Source organism: Triplophysa dalaica, chromosome 21 (genome assembly GCF_015846415.1).
Source record: "Triplophysa dalaica isolate WHDGS20190420 chromosome 21, ASM1584641v1, whole genome shotgun sequence".
NCBI lineage: Eukaryota > Metazoa > Chordata > Actinopteri > Cypriniformes > Nemacheilidae > Triplophysa > Triplophysa dalaica.
In genome coordinates, this window is record NC_079562.1 from 9,241,819 (window position 1) to 9,262,409 (window position 20,591).

At 39.3% G+C, this 20,591-nt stretch overlaps 1 protein-coding gene across 2 annotated transcripts in view; it reads right to left on the reverse strand.

The window, feature by feature from the left end:
- Positions 1 to 5,358: 5,358 nt before the first annotated feature.
- Positions 5,359 to 20,591, reverse strand: part of foxp4 (forkhead box P4) — a 109,370-nt gene continuing 94,137 nt past the window's right edge. For both annotated transcript variants that reach the window (XM_056734329.1, XM_056734328.1), the window contains exons 12-18: positions 19,824 to 20,025; positions 19,633 to 19,709; positions 19,244 to 19,345; positions 14,237 to 14,358; positions 13,239 to 13,305; positions 10,553 to 10,725; positions 5,359 to 10,271 (exon numbers count right to left, since the gene is read on the reverse strand). In XM_056734329.1, the coding sequence (XP_056590307.1) occupies positions 10,124 to 10,271; positions 10,553 to 10,725; positions 13,239 to 13,305; positions 14,237 to 14,358; positions 19,244 to 19,345; positions 19,633 to 19,709; positions 19,824 to 20,025 (891 nt within the window). In that variant the 3' untranslated portion in view covers positions 5,359 to 10,123. The remainder of the gene's footprint in view (positions 10,272 to 10,552; positions 10,726 to 13,238; positions 13,306 to 14,236; positions 14,359 to 19,243; positions 19,346 to 19,632; positions 19,710 to 19,823; positions 20,026 to 20,591) is intronic.

Here is a 20,591-nt window from a genome sequence, read left to right on the forward strand (position 1 = left end):
TGTAAGTTGGCATTGCATGTAAACAAGAAGTCATATTTATTGTCAATATTTTCACATAAAAAATAACCTGCTGCAGCTAGTGTAGACATGATCAGGCAGAAAAGAAAAGCATCACATGCACAACAGAGATGGATGGAGCTTTTAAATCAGTTAGGCCGTACATAATGCATCTATTGCATAACTAACTGCATCTACTCATCTATTGCACTATAACTTCAATAACTGCATTAACTCATCTACTGCACTGTAACCTTAATAACCGCATTAACGCATCTACTGCACTGTAACCTTAATAACCGCATAAACGCATCTACTGCACTGTAACCTTAATAACCGCATTAACGCATCTACTGCACTGTAACTTCAATAACTGCATTAACTCATCTACTGCACTGTAACTTCAATAACTCATGTACTGCACTGTAACTTCAATAACTGCACTAACTCATCTACTGCACTGTAACTTCAATAACTGCACTAACTCATCTACTGCACTGTAACTTCAATAACTGCATTAACTCATCTACTGCACTGTAACCTTAATAACCGCATTAACGCATCTACTGCACTGTAACTTCAATAACTGCACTAACTCATCTACTGCACTGTAACCTTAATAACCGCATTAACGCATCTACTGCACTGTAACTTCAATAACTGCATTAACGCATCTACTGCACTGTAACTTCAATAACTGCACTAACTCATCTACTGCACTGTAAATGTATAACTGCATCTACTCATGTATTGCACTATAACTTCAATAACTGCATTAACTCATGTACTGCACCGTACCTTTAATAACCGCATCAACTCATCTACTGCACTGTAACTTTAATAGCTAATGTCTGTAACTTATCCACAGTCAAGTCACTTGCACTATTGTATAGTCTAAATTGTTATCTGTTCATAACCACCTGTACATTAATGTTCACAGTATATAGCCTTCTGTTTATATTGTTCATAGTACATACCGACTGTCATATTTTCATAGTACATGCCCATTGTATAGTATTTTCCTAATATTGTATTATGTATTTATTCACATTGTATATCCTGCACTTGCTAATTGCACTTCTGGTTAGATCTAAACTACATTTCGTTACACTGTACTTGTACATGTGTAATGACAATAAAGTTGAATCTAATCTAATCTAATCATAACCCGATGTCAATAACATTTGCTTTCTTTTGTGCAGGGAACAAGAACGATTAAATGCATTCCTCTTTTATTCATTTATAGTATGTGTTTTTATTCCTGAATTCTCCTTTTTTGTAAATGCTTTGCACATGTAGGGAATAAGGGAATGCTGCTTTGATGTATCCCATTGGTTTGGTGTAACCATTCTTTGTGACTTGGGCTTTAGAGAGTTATCAAACATACCAATGTGATTTTGTTTAAACTAATATTATTACTAGAATCAATTAACATATTATAAACATTTTATTAATGTAAGCCAGCAACAAATTTGAAGACACGTGTGTGGTGTTATCAAGATAACGTAAGAATAATACAGGCCACACGAGAGTAGTGAATCCGTAACTTTCTTTACTTAACTTTCTTCTCTCCCCTACGTACATCCGTCACGTCTCATCATGTGACAACAGCACAGCATTACTATTTAAAAACAGAATACACAAATAGTAGCACATTACTTATGAACACAACAACGCGCACAAAATAACAGCTCAATGACCCAAGATCCTTGTGGTCCTGCAGGCTTTAAACTCCAACCTGGTTCCACGAGGACAGTTTTTATGCTTCCTTCCTACTAGGGTTTATAAACTCATATGTACCAGACTGAGCAAAATAGTAGGTGGATCGGAAATGTGCTTATATGTACAACAACAAAGTCCATTGGAACTGGTTACTGCAGGACATTTAGGAAGACTCACCATACCATTTCCTGTAGCTCAGTGGTAAGAGCATTGCGATAACAACGCAAGGTTGTGGGTTCCATCCCAGGGGATTGCAAATACCTATGTAAAATGTATAGGATAAAAGCAAAATAAATCAATTTGGATAAAAACGTCTGCCAAATGCCTAGATGTAAATGTAAATATCTATCACCTGTGAGTGCTGGAACCTTCCACTGGAGATACTAAAAACTCTCTTCCCATAATACCTTGCTTGGTATTAAAATACTTTGTGTTATCAAAAGCTCGCCTAAGTTCAACAATGACAGGAGAAATAACATTGTGTTATTATAAGCACATTGACAAAATAATTGTTTTTTTTCATTAATGTAAGTAGTCTACTGTTGACCAGAACAGCGATACATCACTCACGGCCAGCAGTTTTTCTCCTGTATGTTATTTTAAACGTTTGACACTGATTGTTTTTAGTAGATTTGAACAGTTTGGCAAGGCCAGGGAAGGAAAGAGGGATGAAAATGTGGTTTTAATAACTCACAAAGATGCTTTTGTTCTCCTGTTCAGGCCTTCTATAAGCATGTGGTCTAGTTTGAGGTATTCTGTCAGAGCCGTCTTAATTAGTCTCATTATGAAGGGTTTGGAGGCCGCACAACACACTTAAATGGGTGTGTATGCGAGCATGTTATAAATTTATCTAGGAGGATACAATTATGTGCTGTGTTTTGAAAGGACCATCAGTAGTTGGAAGCACTATGCAAACAATATTATTTCAGACTTCTGTCTTGCAGGCCCGCAGTGTTTGCTCTTACTGAGACTTACTTTAAATATTGGCAGATCAGTAACATATTAAATTAATGAAACGGTCAAGCTGTTGCCAGAGACCTCACAAAGAATAACTATTCGTATTTGGTTGCAGCCTGCAGGACCCGAGCTCACCTGAGTTTACTGCTCTTGTACTTTTCCAAAACACCAAATCCAACAGTCTGTGTCAAATTCCTGCATCTGTGGAGGAGAAAAACTCAAACTATTTTAATCGCCTTGAAATCAAACGATCCAAAATCAACCACATTTTCCATCTTTTCGCCCAATATTGCGGCAACACCTCTGCAGAGCAGAGGCTCGAGAGTTTTGAAGATAAGCTTTCAGGACATATTTCAACTGGAGCAGCGGGATAGTAGAAAAAAGCAGAGAACCTTATCCTGGTCTAAATAGGTTGGAATAACATTCTCCACCCTGACTGTATGTCAATGAGAGATTTTCTCAGAGGTCTGAAAGGCCTCTCTGACTGGGTTTTAAACTGTTTTTCTTTTTCATTTTTTTTCACGCCGTCCTGTTCTGTTTTTGTCTGGTTTATTTACCCCTCCTGGTGGACAGAGCATGCAGCACAGCAACAAGGCAGTCAAATAGTTCATGTTTATCTTTCTCTGTGCTTTAAAAGTGAATTTGTCTCTGTCCTTCTGAAACCTCAGATTTGCAGTTTTTCAGAAAATTGAACTTTTAAATGATTTCATAATGTGTTTTCAAAGTTGACGAGCACTTTTTAATACATCATACTGGCTAGACATTTGCAAAACCTAGTGACGAACATAAAGGGTGACTAATAATAATAATTTAAAGCAAATAATAAAAAAAATCACAAAATATGGAGATATGAGGTTTCAGAAGGACAGCAGTGACTTACTAGAATGAACCTGATTTATAGCTCCTACAACACCAGTTCGTGACCGCATAACAGAGCTAGATGACCGCAACAACACAAATCATAAAATGACACCAATATTGAAAAACACATCATTTGAAATCTTGAGACATGCATTCGTGTTATTGATGACAGTTTTATTTGATAGTTGAGTGAGATCATTTCCTGGCATATTTCAGAGTGACAGTGCTTCCACATTTTTAACTACATAACAAAATCACTTATGAACAGGCTGCACCTGAACAGAATTGGGTTGTCATTAGCAAGTAATGAAAATAATGGTTTAGTAAATATATGGCAGGGCAGGTCAAACACATACCTGCATTGATTTGAACAGCTGGCACCAATTAACCTCTTTTGATGAGGTCACAATTCCAGCGGTTCAGATGGGACGTTCAGGTTACACAGTAACTTTTGAACTCTGTTACTTAAAATAAATGCCCATTGTGTTTAAATAATTATCATAAATGTATTCCTATAAAAGTGTGTAGCAGATTTTTTTTAAATATAACCAGGAAAATGTGCTTGTTGACACTTACAAAAGTAAAATGACTATTTTGTAAGTAATACAAAATCATTTTAAAGCGGGTTAAATTAATCATTCAAAACCACAGAATTCGGAGCATTTCGTAATAAAGAACTAAACATCACTGATATTCTTTACTATCGATTCATCTAATGGCCATCATTTAGAGACCCAACTACCTAGATTTATAGCCTTTTCTCTGCTCTGCCATATCCATTTTCCCACATGTCAAAATAAACAAACATCAAATGGACCTATTCATAGTGCATAAAGTTCAGAACTTTTAACATGGCAAGTGCCCCATAGACACCCCACCACCAGCAAAGTTCTTGAAGCTGAGGCCCCTGTCTTCAGTTTCAATCATCCATTTCACAATGTGGCCACAGTATGTGTTATGCACATGCTGCAGTTTTTCTGTGTGAAGACTCCTCCCTTTGCTCCTAATTGAGAGCACATTTTCTGCACTTGCACACAATGGAGTTCTTTTGTACAGAGAAGCTGCATGTACCAACTTCAATCTATAACAGACTGTCACCACGGAGACCGATATGTGTCTGACTTGGCAGGTTTCACTATTGCTTTATTTTATAATTACATGCATTGCTGACAAAGCTGTATAACTATTTTCAAGTGAATAAAAAGGAATAACAGATGCATTTATTCAGCAGCTAAACTTTAGGGATGAGGCTTTCCTTTAATCAAACAAACAAACAAACAAAACATGAAATCACAAACAATGCACAGCATTAGACAGTGTAATAAGTATTTTTATTGCATTTTATAATGCCATTGTCAATAATTAGTACAGATTACATGCAACTAGACCTACTGTACAGTTTTTTTATTGTCTGCATGGACAGACACAAGAAGATTCAGGTTACAAATACACAGATATATGTGTTTTTTTATACAGCATGAAGGAAAAACGGCAGTGACTCGCATAAACATGGTCACCGGGGTTAGAACAAGGAAGGTGGATGGCTAGTTGCCTTTTTTAATTTTCTATACCATTCAAAGCCACCACCTAATCTTTACCCCACAAGTCTCATCTGGAAAAGCAAAACGAACGTAAAAAAACAAAAAGAAGTAAATGTAACAATTAAAAAAAAAACTAAGTACATAAAAGTCACTGCTGAAAATGTACACACATTCGTAAAAATACAATGAGAGGAGAGTCGAAGTGGTAGTTCCATTTGATTGGCTGAAGAAGTTAATCCCATCAGGCAAAGCTCCCCAGCGGGGGTCTTTTTTCCAGGAGAATGGCAGCTCAAAGCTATTAATCACCAGGCAATGGAGCTCTGAGCCTATCGAAGACCTCGAACCTCGAGCATGAGGGCGGTGCTAAGGTTTATAGTGCGAATAACTGCTGCCGCTGTGAAGGATAGTGAGACGTAAAATTCTGCTCCATCACACATTTGTTTGGTTACAGTTGTGGCAGACTTTATCAATTTGGAATACAGATGTCTACCCGCAACCCCTTTGGTGGCTGAAAGCATTTTCAAAATCTTATTTGGTATGCTACTGTGGAAACGTCTCACCACCTTCACAGCAATTTGTGTTGTAATACCAGAAATGTTCAATTGCACAGTGGTAGAAAATTGCCTTTATGAATGTTTTCTAGAGAAAATGGTTCAACTAAAGTCTGTCGGTGAAACCTGGTCCCATTTTTGGTGATGTGAGGATGGAATTGAAAAAGGTGCTATACAAACCAAGAGCCCTATTGCCTTACGAGAGACAGCTTTGAGTGCCAATAGTAAATAAAGGAATGACTTGACTTAAAGGGAGTCTGTACACATATTGGCACCGAAAAAGACCAACAACAAAAAAAAACACCTTAGAGTCGCTCTTTCTTATAAGCAAGAGAGGGCTACATATTTTTCTTCAATTTTTTTCTCTTTCACTGAAATTTTGGTCCTGTCTTTTGAGAAAAGTCCTTCTGAGGTATCATTACACAACGAGTTCAACTTTTTAGTTAGTTTTCTCTCATTTTTTCCTTAAAAATGCATAAATGCACTACAGAGACAAAAAGGTATCAAAATAGTCCTAGCTAAGATAAATATACAAACAGGTGCGTTACCTAAACCACTTATCTAACTTTAATCTTTTCTTTTTTCGAGAGATAATACACAAACTAAAAAAATCATCGTCCCAGACGTTTCGTGACAAATAAACTGGGAAAACCGAGCCTAAGCCAAGAAAAACGAAACAAAACAAAAAAACGACCGTGATACTTGCAGCACATAATATGATAAATACATACACTTCAGCATAAGCAGTACAGTATAGGAATTCTGAGCTCAAAACTTTACAATAGCTAAACAGGTGCTGAAAATAAAAATAAAAAAGGAAACGAAAAAATAAAAAGGAGGGAATGCCCTTGAGAGCTATAAGCCAAAGCGGTAATATACAATAATACACCATTACGACATGTTTGTCAAAGTAATGAAGTCATGGCGATCGGTAATACGATGGCGTGTTTCAATCTACACCTACAGCGCTGTTTACAGGTGTACCTTAAAGCACAATTGTAGTCCATTTATTGAATGCAGCAATTCTTTAGTGAGAGTTTTTCAATTTCTTTGCAATTCTCAGTCGTCACTGTAGCACAAGCTCGATGTTTCTCTTTGGATATTTTGGTTTCCGCAGGCATTTAGTGCTTTCACTGTTCGAGTGGTCGATGGTAAAAATAAAAGCCCGTTTTACCAGAGTAACCGCTACCAGGAGCGTGATGATCTCTCAGGGATGCCCGTGTGTGTGCGCGCTCTATTTCCGCCTGCCGTCACAAAGCTACACTTTGCATTAATTGGGAAGCGGGTTCTGTGTAAGAGTGGCCTACGTTAATGCATTCTGCCTATCATCATTTCTGACAGCCAACTGACTGGCCCATTGAGTATGCTCTAATGACCAGCCAGCTCAATGGCTCTCATTGGCCTGGCCTCTCATTATGCATGCGAAATTAGAACACACAATTAAGCCTCCGCATAGAGGACCTGTACATAGACACTATGCTAATAGATCACTTAAAGTGGGCAATATGTGATTTGGAGTAGACCCTTTTAAATATGTTGACCACTAAATGCTTCATACTTAGCAGGACTCAGCATCTTTTTCAGAACGGGGTGGAGAGGTAGTCATCTTTTTTATTGTGTATTATTTTTTGTTTCCAATGAATTTGGAGAATTGAGCTCGCAGCTACACAACGTTAATCCTATTTTGGTGCTTTTTGTGTACGAGTGAAAAACTGAGAGGAATTTACACCTTTCGTATGACTTAAGGTGGCGTTCATTGGCCTATTTTGTGAATCATTTTGACGAGGAGGTAGCGTTATTTTTGGTTTTAATTCTTTGAAGGTGGTTCGAGGGTATGGAATGAACATGTCTGTTCTGTGACCTCAATATTAACGAAAAATGTTTTGACCAAAATCTGTGAGTCTTCCTATCTGTTCTCCATCACTTGTATGGTAAATAATACTGTTTAACGGGGTAGGAAAGCTAGAAAAGACAAGCAGGAAACTGAATGTCTAAATAAAGGAAAACATGCCCGCTCAGTTTCAATGAAATGCTTGCCTGCTTTTTTGGTATTTTTGAACTTTTTTCATTTTAAAATACTGGTAAGAGTCATTCTGTTTAAGTTAACAAGTTAACCATAATGCTGAGTAATTGCTGCTGGCTTCTAGTGTGACGTGGAAGTTCATCACTGTTATTCAAGTGCCTTTTGCATGTAAAATTGTTTGCCATCTCAAGAGGACGAATCTCCCTCTAAGACTGCATTCTCAACACTACAACTGCCTGAGCACAAGGTGGGGTAGAGAGCTTTCTCAGATCCTAAGTGCTTCTTACATGAACTAAAATACCGCAAGAGTCTTTATAATACTGCTTTTTTGCTTTTTGTTTCCTTTTTTTTGGCCTTTAAACATATGTAGTGTTAATAACTCGTCAGGTTAACATATATTGAAACTTCTCTCCGTTAAAAAAACATGCATTTTACACTTTGGTTTTTGGAATGCTCTGTAGTGTAAATTAAAAACAAAGGATTTAACAGAAAAGCAAAAAAATCTTAAATGATGCTTTTGTGTACTTTTGGCCAGTTCTTTAGGAAGAAATGATAAATAAAAAGAGTTTTTGGTTTACTAAATATCTCTTTGGTTACCTGTAACGAAAGTAAAATGGGGAAAAACTAAAAAAAGCAACATATATTAAATTAAAATTCGGGATTTGGCATGACACTACTGAGAATTTATTTAAGTTCGGCGAAAGCAAAATCTCACATGCTAGACACTTTCTACTCACACAGTGAATTGCAAATAAGTTTTATATATCTAGTTACTATAGAACTTTGAACTGATAATGAGAGAGTCGCCATGTTGGTTAGCCACAGTACAAATCCCCGTATAATAACAGCATGAAGGGGCAAACACTGTGTTCTGAGGTATTCTGTGACCATGTTATTCTTTACATTAAAGCAATATTTTGTATCGCAGCTGATATCAATTGGCTTCTACAGAAAATTCAGAAATGAACAAGTGAATGGCGCAAATTTTGAAAAAAAGATTACTAAAAGAAAAAAAAGAAAAGAAAAAAAAATATACCTGTAAAGTTTTTTCCAGGATCTTACAGGGAGCCCTGCAATGTGTATGACACCTCATCTCTTTAGTTTCAGCTTCTCTCTAGAACGTTTGAGTGGTTTGTTACCTTGGGATTTTTTTATGTTAGATCTGTGGTTCCGTTTGCTATTTCAGCATCTATCACTTAACATTAAGTGCTATCCTCAGTCACCTGCGATCTAGCGCTAGGATAAATTTGGAGTATTTTTCAGGTAATAGTTTTTGGAACTTCTCTCCTGAACACAACCCATTTTTGGAATGATAAGAAAAAATAATTAACAGAAAACATATAATAGTTGAATAACATCACAATGAAAAATGTTGATCCTTTAGAAATAAATGACTATGAAAGTAAAAAGAAAACCGAAGAAATCGAAAGCTACTGCACACATATCATAATCAACAATACAGTCAATAAAGTCTCTGAGCCGGTCCTCCTCAAGACTTCGGGTCAGTCTGGCTGTCATAACAGCACCACAGGAGAACAACAGCAAAAGTTCCTGAAATATGCCTTTTTTTGGGGGTAGCAATGTTTTCTACTTTAGGTTTGACAAACAAACAGAGCGGGAGAGAAAACGCGTTCTGGCGGGTTCTTGCGGATACCATCGAATAAAGATAAGGAGAGCGTGCAGTCACTGTCTGATCAGAGAGGATAACACTGCCCCAAGACAGATCGCCTCCCGCTGCTAGTCCAGTCATGTAAAGGGGGATAAAAATAGCAAAAAGAGTTGGTCAGGGATGCCGTTGGCAAACTTACAACTTGTTGCGTTTTAGTCTCTGCTTTGCTTTTGTCAGGAGTTGTGAACTTTATCTGTGTGACGGCAAAGTTACAGAGTCTTGCAGCATCCCCACGAATGAATACAAAAATCTCGATGAAAGCAGAAGTCATTCTAAAGATGTCTTTGTCATCTTTTCCCTCTTTTTGCAGACGTGTGAACTTCTTTCTGAGGTAAATCACCGCCATGTATGTATCCCATAAAAAAGCAGTGTTCTCAGGCCCAAAGAACACAGATATTAAAGCTAAAAAGACTTAAAACGGAGAAACCTCAGGTGACTTCTGGAAAGAAAAAAATGACTGTACACCCTCACGTGAGTACACTGAAGTTGTACCTTGTATCAGGTTTCCCTCAGTAGCTCTGTGATAGTCTAACACATCATGTTTCAAAACACAGGAGGTCTCAAATGGATTGAGATCTTGCTCTGGACATCTAGGGGTCTTTTTGAGGGTACTGACCGAAAAAAATAAAAATTGGAAAAAAGCATGTTGTGTATTTTTGGATTATGATCTGAAGAGGTCTAACCCTGTTTTGGTATTTGAAGTTGTAGTTGGTTTTGTATCTTTTTCTTCTCACTTGGTCTTGAACGCCTTGAATATGAGGGAGGGGCTAGGCAAGTAAGCTCCGCCCCCACCATATCGCTTTTACTCCAGATCCTCTGTGGGAAGCTCCTCCTCCATGTCACGCTCGTCTCCGGGCATGCTCATGTTTTGAGTGACAGATGCCATGAGGGACATGGGTCTGCTATCCTCCTCCATCTCAGCTGGCTCCTCCTTCACATGGATCTGGTGTCTGCAAGACAAATCAAGAAATGAACTTATATCAGTCATACAAAACTTCTGTTCATATGATATTGAATATAGTTAATCATAGATGGCAAGATTAGAAAAGCTCTATCGTTCGTTTTAGGTAACACAACATTGTTTATTTACATTATTTACTATTATTTAAATAATTGGATATGTTATTACTAAATGTTATTAAAAAAAATTATTTAATTGTTCCCTGAAAAAACAGTATTTATATTTGATTTGCTAGTGACCATGTTCATAAGGTTGGTTGACTGTTCTTACCCGTACTGATGTGGAGAGAGTCCAGGGCTGCAGCTGCCGTTACTGTTGACCTGTTCAACAGTGCTGCTGACATCATCGTGCCCGACGTGCAGCATGTTGAGGCTCGCACCTGTGCTGTTGTTCATCAGGGTGGGGCTGTTCAGAAGACCAAGAGTGCTTTCCGCAAGTGCAGCCTGAAAAGACACGAATCAATGAAATTAAGACTAAGGAAACTTGTGAGAGACAAAAAATTGTCCTAAATGCTGCATATTGTGCAAAAAAACGCTGACAACTCAAAGCAAATGTTGTAACAAACTACAGCACATGTTATTTTCTGTGTGCTCTTAAAGAGATTTAGAGGAAGTAGAGATGCAGTTTGGTTTGTTACACCACTAGGGGTCTCCTCACTTCCACACAACAGACCCTTCTGCTCACGGAGATGAACAGAAACACTGGGACTTCTATTCCTGTCAATCATGCAGTGCTCAGTAATGCTCACATGCACATATCTCTACAGCATCTCTATAATGCGCAGAATAATCAAAGGCAATTCTAAGCATGCTATATATATTTTTTTACAAAATCTTTCATTCTTATACATTTTGCATTACAATTATTAAGATGATGAATTGAAAAATAATAATAGTAACATTTCTGGTTTGGTATTTCTCTGTTTTGTTTAAATGGCAGCATGGTTTTTAATAAAATGTTCTAAAACATTTCTTAATATTTTTAAATATACGTTTTTATTTACACCATAACATTTCTTTAACGATTTTTTTACAATGTTATATTTAAAAAATTGTATTTTTTTTTTATTATTACCTTAAACATAGACTGGTATACTGCATTTTTTGTGTTTATAAGGTGATTTGGAGTTTGGATAAAAGGGTCTACTAGGGTCTGCTAAATGTAAATAAATAAGACATGTAAATGTAAATAAATGATTTTAAATAAAATATGTACGGACTTAATAAATTGCGACAATTTTTTTTAAAGCTGCCCCCTTAAAAAGAACAGAAGTCAGAAGAAATTGTAAATGAATTTGAGTAAATACAAATCAACTTCACAAATATTCATTTGGATATTTTAATGTATGTGGAATGGTGGAACGGAAAGCGGTTCTAGTCTGTTTCTAGCATCTCCCAGCAGTCACTTCTGAACGAGTGGAACTAAGACATTTAAGCTGTCCTAGTGCCAATTTAAACTGCCGTGACTGCCCAAACTATGCCAGCAAGAGAGAGAAAAAGAAATGAGAGTTTGAGGGAAATTCATTCGGATTCTGTGGAGACTGGGTGGTGACGAGAAAGCTGATCGGGGTCAGGCAACATTTATCTGATGGTAAAAAGCCTATTCCTACCATTCCTTGAAATTAACAAAAATTTCCAATCTTCTAAAAAGTGTTAAAAAGGCACGTGTCTGTCTGCAATGATAAGCAGGTAGATTTTAGGTAGACAATACATCCAATTAAAACAGCTTTCCCATGTAATGATGCAAAGTTCTTCCAAAAGTCCCTAATAAAAATCCTGAAATAATTATCCCACAGTTTCTGTGGTGTTGGGGAGTGGTTGTGTACCAGAGAGCTAGTCTGTGTGTCGGCTCTTTTGTTAAAGGTTTATAGTTTATGTGTGGCCTTTTCAGCATGAGCAGTTCCATTTCCATAGAGATGGCCTGCAGGGTCAGAACGGGACAAACTGGGCCAGGGAGGTGCATGTGTGTGTGTGTTGGCCCGTGATTAGCTAGGCTGTTTGTTTGTCAGCCACTGAAACTGCTTGTCCTGTCAAGAGACGGATGAGCACAGACCTGACAGACAGAGAGTGCCTCACACACCCAGACCACAACGCAAGCACAAAGGCTAACCCTCCTAGATCCATCTCTGTCTCATCACGCAGCGTTCTTGGGAAAAACACACACACACAGAGCTAGACGGGCCCCGCACAGATCTCAAATCTCAGATCCGAGTCGTGGTGATATCGTGGCATTCAGATGGATTTTCTAGGACAGACACTAATTTTATGCTGTGACCTTCATTGACAAATATTTGACGCTATAAATCACATATGGCTGACTGGGAGCATGTGCACCTGGAGGGAGGAGACGCGAGGAGGTTTGGGAGAAGAAGATAATTAGGAGAGGAAATTGTCATCAGTGCCCTTGTGCTTGAACCGGCCTGCACCGGGCACAATACCCACCACTTGGAATTTTCCATGACCTTTCTGTGACCTTTTTTAGTCGTTTGTGATCATTTCTATCATTCAGATTTAGACAGATTCACTACTAAAGCTGTATTTAGTGTATAAATGGGTTTGATGGATACGACCAGTTGCATTGAAAAGGAAGAGCTCAAAAAAAATCTCTATGCTGTTTTTTTTAGATTTTGATGAAATTCTGATTTTTGAAACGACAACTTTATTTTTGTTATTTTATAATCAATTAAACAATTTAAAGAATATATATTTTGTGTATTAAAATATAAAAAATAGCCCAGTAAATCACACTTCAAATGTATGGAGAGAAAGTTTGTATCTATTTTGGCTCTTAGAGGCAAATGTTTAATGGGTTCTTAAATACTTGCAGTATAATAATATCAATAAGATAAAAATATTGATAATCATGGTATTTATTGTCACAATTATTACACCCGTACATTGTGACACCCCAACAGGTAGGTGTGTTATTATAATGAACGGAAAACACACAAACTTACCTGATAACTGGCATTCAGGGAGCCGAATCCCAGCCCAGAGATCATGTTCTTCACGAGTGTGGGACTTCTAAAAAGAGGAGAGAAAAACAGAGGTCAAATAAGTGCATGTCAAACTACATATCTTAAGTGTGTGTTAAACAAAGCACAGAAATATACAAACAACCGAGAATAACAAACGCATTCTGACACTGCCTATTGGGCAAAATGTACACGTGCTACTGTTTTTTTCTCGTTTTTTGTGCTACATGGGATCTGTAGTGCAGGGTAATTTGCCGTCGTCTCTCTGGCAAAGCTTAAGACGGCACCTAACATCTGTTTGTACAAATGCAAGCAGGCACGCTTTTCTGCTGTGCATCTGCTCACAATGTATCCTAAACAGTGTAGACACCGAGGAAAAAAACACACAAACCCACACATACAAATGGACCGCCAAATACAACCAGAGGAGGTACAAAAGAGACCTTTGTGCGTTTGACTGGAGAGTCAGTAATAAGGTAATGATGGGAAGCCCATTAGGGTAATCATACATGCCAATAACTATTATAGTCCCACTTACAGACCAGGCCTACAGCTTACGGTTTAGCTGAAGGAATACGGCCTGTTTTGGGAATTTTGACTGAATAAATAGTCCTTGGATTGAAGAGCACCTTTTTAATCCGATGTTACACAGGTTATTATGAATTTGGGCAGTTAAATATGTTTTGAGAAAGATCAGAAGGTCATGCAGGGATTCTTGAATACAAATGTTGGTCTGTTGCTCACACAAAACTATCATGTGGACTAGTTTTGTGGTGCTTTTATGATGTTTCTAGTAATTTTTTTAATATGACTTGACCCGTCCACATTCTCTTTAATTGTATGCAGAACACGGCCATCACCATTTCATTTTTTTATTTTTTATCAATGGGAGAAAGTCAAAAGAACTGAAGAAAGTCATAAAATTTTTCGTTACTTAAGGGGCGGAAAGGTCAGGCGAGCCACCGCACGATTCTACCTACCCGGTCATCTTTGGTGGTCTCCTCTTTTGGTATTCCACTTCGTCGACGGTCCAGACAGCACCTTTGACGTTCTCCACTCGCACAAAGCACTTGTGCAGACTCAGGTTATGGCGCACAGCATTCTGGGTGAAGAAGAGACAGAGAGCAAAAGATGAAGTCAGTTCAGGCCTGTCGCCGTGCTTTATCTCCAGCAGAATCGGGACCCGTTTGCTGTCATCACTGCAAATGCAATTATAGCAAAGCCAGATATAAACAGCCTTTAATAACGGCATAAATCTTATACCTGCTTTCTAATTAAAACAGCGCACATGATGATGAGCACAAAAGATCGTACGGCTCAGATAGGGACGCGTCGACCGAGCGTATATCTCTCCATCTAAAACTCGCCAACCCCCCCCCACACGCACGCACCATCTCACGCACACACAAGCAATTAAGTGCACATTCTACCGAGGAGAAGTGACAATGTGGTGCCACACCATCATAACAGTGGGTGTTTAAAAAAAATCTTTGAACGTGAAAAATAAAACGATGCGCCTTACGACACCCCCTCCCCCACGACGCCACAACCGGCGAACCCACCCCTTGCTTTTTATTTTAAATTTTACTAATCAGCCACTATCTAGAATAACACCCCCAAGGGAGGCCCCTTCCTTTTCATCTGCTATTTGTAGTTTGTTCATGCCCAATTTCATTACCAATTTTAATTCGTGTATAATTAAATCCTGTGTATTTTTTCAGACGCGCTCTTTTTTTCCCAATCCATGAGGGAGGGACTGCTGATTCTAGAATCACTCCTAACCATAATTACAAGTGCCATAATCAGGCGAGGCCTCCCTCCTTTGAATAAATTTCCCCTTGCAGGAGCGATGATGCTTAGTTTTGCAAATGAGTATGACCCCAATTTCAGCCTGCCACCTCACCGATTTTATTTGCATTCCCATCCGTGATGAAAGACTAATTCTCCCAGTTAAAACATTAGCAGCAATTTAAAGGAGGTCAGCCTTGGTAGACATAAACAAAATGCCTTCCTAGATGTGTGCATGCTTGTGTGACTGGAGGAGCGGGTGCTCTAGAGAAGGTTGCGATATTAGAAAGATGGCACGCGTGATGTGCGTGTCAGACGGGTCGCGGATCCTTCGGTGGCGTCGTCCACACAGAGAGAGATGACACCGCCCGCCACCATTTTACAGTCTCATCAGCCCAAGCTATCCCTCTTTCTGTCTGCATATTAATATGCTGAGAAATGAGCAGCTGAAGCGGATGTATGTAGCCTACTGTACAGTTTAAACATGAAATGGCATTCACAATCTCTTTTTACTCCGTCATGTGATTATTGAACATGATGTGAAAAATGTGTAAAGTGCCTTCAAGATCTGACTGGATCAAGAAAGTGATTTCTACAGTATGACAGGTGGAAGGGGTGATTTTGCCCATGTGGTCAAAATAATTTAACTTAGTTCAATATATCGTTGCAGTAAAACACTGTACTTTTTAAATCAATAAATACTGTGTTGTCAAAGTTGACAAGCACTTTTTAATCGTTTTTTGGGGTTAGATATTTGCAAAACCTAGTGACAAACATGAAAGGTGACTAAAATTTGTTTTAAACAAAAATCACAAAATATGGAGACAGCAGGTTTAAGAAGGACATATTGTTTGGAAACTACTGCTACGTTGCACTATTTTGCTTTCTTGATGGATATCTCTGTAGCATAACTTGTGCATTGACGCAGCGGTCATGGGTTCGAATCCCTAAGAAAAAACTTGTAGAGAAAATGTATAGCTTTGTATAATACTCAAAAGCATAAATGTAAACAAAATGTTTGACCTAAAACATAAAACAAAAATTCAGATTAAGATGATGATTTTTTCAATACACGAACTAGACTTACACCGCTTGCAATAAACACAAAGCTAAATCTACTGTACCATGTTCCGGGGAAACGAAACCAGAATAAACCAGAATGAATCCTCCGCTGAGGAAGACAGCACCAGAACAAAAAATCAGCTTTTATTATTCTTGTAATACAAGAACCCGGCCCAGAGAAAAAATCAGGGTGAGATACAAATATCTCCAACTTTAAATACACAATCATTTATTTATCTAATAGCGAATTTCAAAAAGCGCAGTGGGAAATTATCGGATTGCACAAAACGCTGACAGATGCTACACATCGTAACATCTCTTAAGGAGAAAAAAACTGTAAAAGTGTGTGCAAGAAGACACTTGAAAAAATGGGAAGTGATTTGCGTTCCCGGCTAGTGTCCATCTCGCGAATAAGAGCCGACCCTCGAACTGATCAATGACTTCCTCTGCTTTCTGGACTTGACTTTTCATGAAATATAGATGGCCATTAAGAGCGCCAGAGAACATGCATCTCCATTTCTATATTTAATACCGGGGCCAAATGACTGGCAAGAGGGAAAGACAAGTGAGAATGTGGAGTTATTAAAAAAGAAGAGAGATGGCCAGAGAAGGTGGAAGGGAAAAAATAGATCAGGCTCCGGTGGAGAAGGAGCTGCAGACGAATCCATTAATTGTTAAATTTCATAAAAGCGAAATGAGTTGTTAAAGATATTCCTGCCACTTGCGTCTCCCCTGAACTGAAGCTCACTAACTGTTCCTGGGTGCCACTGCGGTTCAAGGCTATTAGCCTGCTGTTCTATCTCACAGTCTTCACTTTCACACTCTCTCTCTCAGTCTTCTCCTCCAGAGGCTCAGACACACAAATGAGCCCTGGGCCAGTGTTGGCTGAATGTGGGGCAGTCCGGGCTGAAGGCTGTAGGCCACGGGAATGGTTAATGAAGAGGCTGATTGACAGGAAGCCAGCGACCCTACCTGGCGTCCATTCCCTCCCTGGCCTGACGGTGACTTGTCAAGCTACTGGTTCAGCGGGGAAGGAGAGGACAGGAGGTGCATGTTTTAGCACAACTTTCTGAGGGCTAGGCTAATGGCCGAGCAGGGTGATGGGGAGATGGGCCGGTAAAAGGAAGGTTACATGGTTGACCCGAGCCTTTAATGACCGCTCGACATGGCACCTCACCATAAGGATGTGGTTTCTACTCCGGACAGAAAGAATAGGGTGATGGGTGACAAAAATCATTAAGGAAAGTTTAGAGAAAAAGTTTAAATGCTGATAAATGCTTATGATGTTCCCTTTGTTCATTCAATCAATAGCCACCATTAAGAAAATCCCAACAAACATTTATTTCATAAAATGTTATATACAATTGTGTGTGGTAACAACAAAACATTAATTGAACCCGGCACATTTTTTTGTGGGGAACAAAAACGTCTCTATTTACGTCGTAAATGAGAACGTATGATGAGACTGATGTGCATTGAAAGCAAGCGTGTTTGCGAAAGACAAACTTATTTTAACTTTAATTGTTACAAAAAAATCTTTGATCATTTACTCACCCTCGAGATCTGTATGAATTTCTCTGTTCTTTGACAAGAACTGTATGGTTACAAGACTTCTTCCAAATATATTTCTCTGTGTTCATCAGAACAAAGAAATGTATACAGATTTGATACAACTTGACAGAATTTTAATCAATAGATGCACTGTATTGGATTTAAGATCACAGGTGGTTAGTATAAAATATATTTTGTGCTAAAATTCATTAAAAAGAAAAACAGCCGGTTTTGTAATATGTATTTGACAGGAATTAAAATATAGTATGTACGCGCAACAGGTGTACACAAGTTGAAGTCTTTCATCGCTTCTGAGCGGCATGAATTAAAGCATCCGTTTGGACATCAAAGGTTGAGTTTCCACACAGAAATAACAGCAGCTGTTTCACAGGGGTTGGGAAAGCCAGCTACTTTGCCCAGGGGGAGAGCTGGCCTCCTGCGGAAGACTGGTGGATCGAGACATGCTGGAGGTGGACAGGAGATGCAAAGCTGATATAGATCTGGCTCTGGACCAGCGGGGCGCACGTTGATCAACCAGTCCAAATTAAACAGGCTGATAAGAGTCACTGCATTACTATGCTACGTGCCCAGGGACTGATAACACAGCATTACAGAGCAATTGTGTGTGAGGTTGTATAAATTCACACACAGCACAAATGGGCTTTGCAAGGGCGGCCGGGATGTCTTGGAATTCCAACATTTCCAATCAGGAGTAACAGCAGATTCTAGATACTGATTACATCATTAAAGTGAATTGTTGTAATGGCCACTATTAATATTATTAATAGAGGTAAATAATATTGAATATATTTTAAATTAAACTATGCAAAAGCTTAAAGTTAAAAGGCTTGACCCAAGAAGCTCTGAGGGTTAACACCGCTTCCGTCATTTCCATCGAACAATCAAGAGTCAACCAAAAGCCACCACATTTGAATGCTCTCACAACACAACAATGTGCTCACACAATTACAACGATGACAATGTCCATCAGGACACAAAAAAAAATAGGGAACAGTTTGTACCGAAAATAAAAAACAGATCTGGCAACGGCCGGGTTGTAACTCGCCTGTCTGGATAAAGTCAGGCATAGTTTATAACCTCACTGTAACTGGAGCTCCACAGAAAGCCGTATCTCTCTTGTACCCGTTGTACCCCTTGGCACACCGGCAGGATTTATTGTTGTTTGGGAAGCGCTGAACAATGGGCCGGGTCTGTTGTTCTGTTTTTATCTCGGATAAAAAAGGAGCCCTCCAGCATCATTGCCAGGAGGCAAGTGTAAGCTCTTCTAAACAATATTATATAATGCTGGGTACACAGTGACCGCTGCAGACTGCTTAACAATGCAACTTCTCTGCAAGAGTTTTATCACGCACACTTTCTAACAGCACAGCATGTTGTCATTAGGCAATTTTTTGTTGTGAAAAAAATCTCACTTTTCAGCCATATTGACTTGACATGGAACTAGTGGACATAAACATAGAAAAAAATTGCCAATAAATTGATGCACAAACTGTGATTCTAGATCATCAGTCTCCAAAAAGGTGCCATGTACAAAGCAAATGTCAATGAATGCGACGGGACGTTACCTTCCACGTTGCTGTGTTTCTCCTGAAATAGGCGAACATTCGTGTAAACCAGTTGTAGATCTCGTTCAGAGTCAGCTGTCGGTCAGGGGCTTCCAGAATGGCCTGGAGAATAAAGTGAAGAAAGCAGAAGAAAGAGTGTGAGCGAGTGTCAAGAGGCGAATCAAATGGCTGTTATTAGCACAACATTAGCTGATGGACCGTTTCCAGACGGCCAAGCCATGCATTATGGATAGTGCCGAACGTTTCGGCATGACTGACATTGAGCTATGAGATGCACATAAATCCTCAGTTACCATCAGACACCTTTGAACTCGGCTCTAGTGCACTGGAGTGCTAAAAACACGGCCCGCATCTGTACATCACACACACACACACACAGGTAGACTCACGTGTCGTATGAGGGAAGCATAGGTGAATGGAGGCCGGACATCAGCGTTTTTGTAGAATTCACAATTCTGTGCGAGTTCTGTAACGGGCAGAGACGAGCGTATTATTATAGTGCACTATGGTGTAGAAATTGATGTACAGTGTAGCGTCCGCCAAGTGCAGACATGTAAAAGTGTTCAGGGGGAACACTGACCTGATGCAATGGGGGTGCAGAACTTGTCGGAGTTGCGGCGACGCATGGGTCCGACTCCATGCAGGCTGGAGGAGCTGATGACGGAGGGGCCCTGCCTCATGGGGGTGATGGGGGTGGCAGCGGAGGTGGGCGGGTGAGGCAAGCCCTCAGGAAACCCCTCACTTTCTCTTTTGGACATCGACATGCTAGAGGCCAGGTTCAACTGAATGAGACAAAATTAAAAGAATGAAACTTCAATCGCAACAAACATTTGGATTTCACCATTTAAATGTAGAACGTATGGCAGCCTGTTGCAGATCCGACGTCAATACAGTAAACAATTAAAGCAACTACTCAAATATCTGTGTAGCCTTGATTTGTATTCCCATCATTTTCATTGCAATTACACGCCAGGAAATATAATCATTGTCAAATTGTCATTGGTCTCCCGCTGTGAGGAACACATCCTGTGATGCATGCCGGCACATCCATGCCAAAAGCTGCTGGCACAGCGACTCTATTATGAGTTGATGCCGCTGAAATTCAAACAATCTTATTTGTCAAGCTCCTCTGTGGCAAGCCGTCTACAATTAAAGCCCTTTCATGAGCAGCGCAACAAAATGATAGATGGTAAGAGGGGGGAAAAACACAATCTGGCAACAAATATCGGTTGTGGTTACCCACCCTCTTTGTGGACCTGCTCTGCCCAATTAGCTTCGGTGGGCACGGAGCGTTAGAAAACGGCTTTCTCCATCGCTCTGGGAGTCTTTTTCGGGGCTGCTTGTTTTG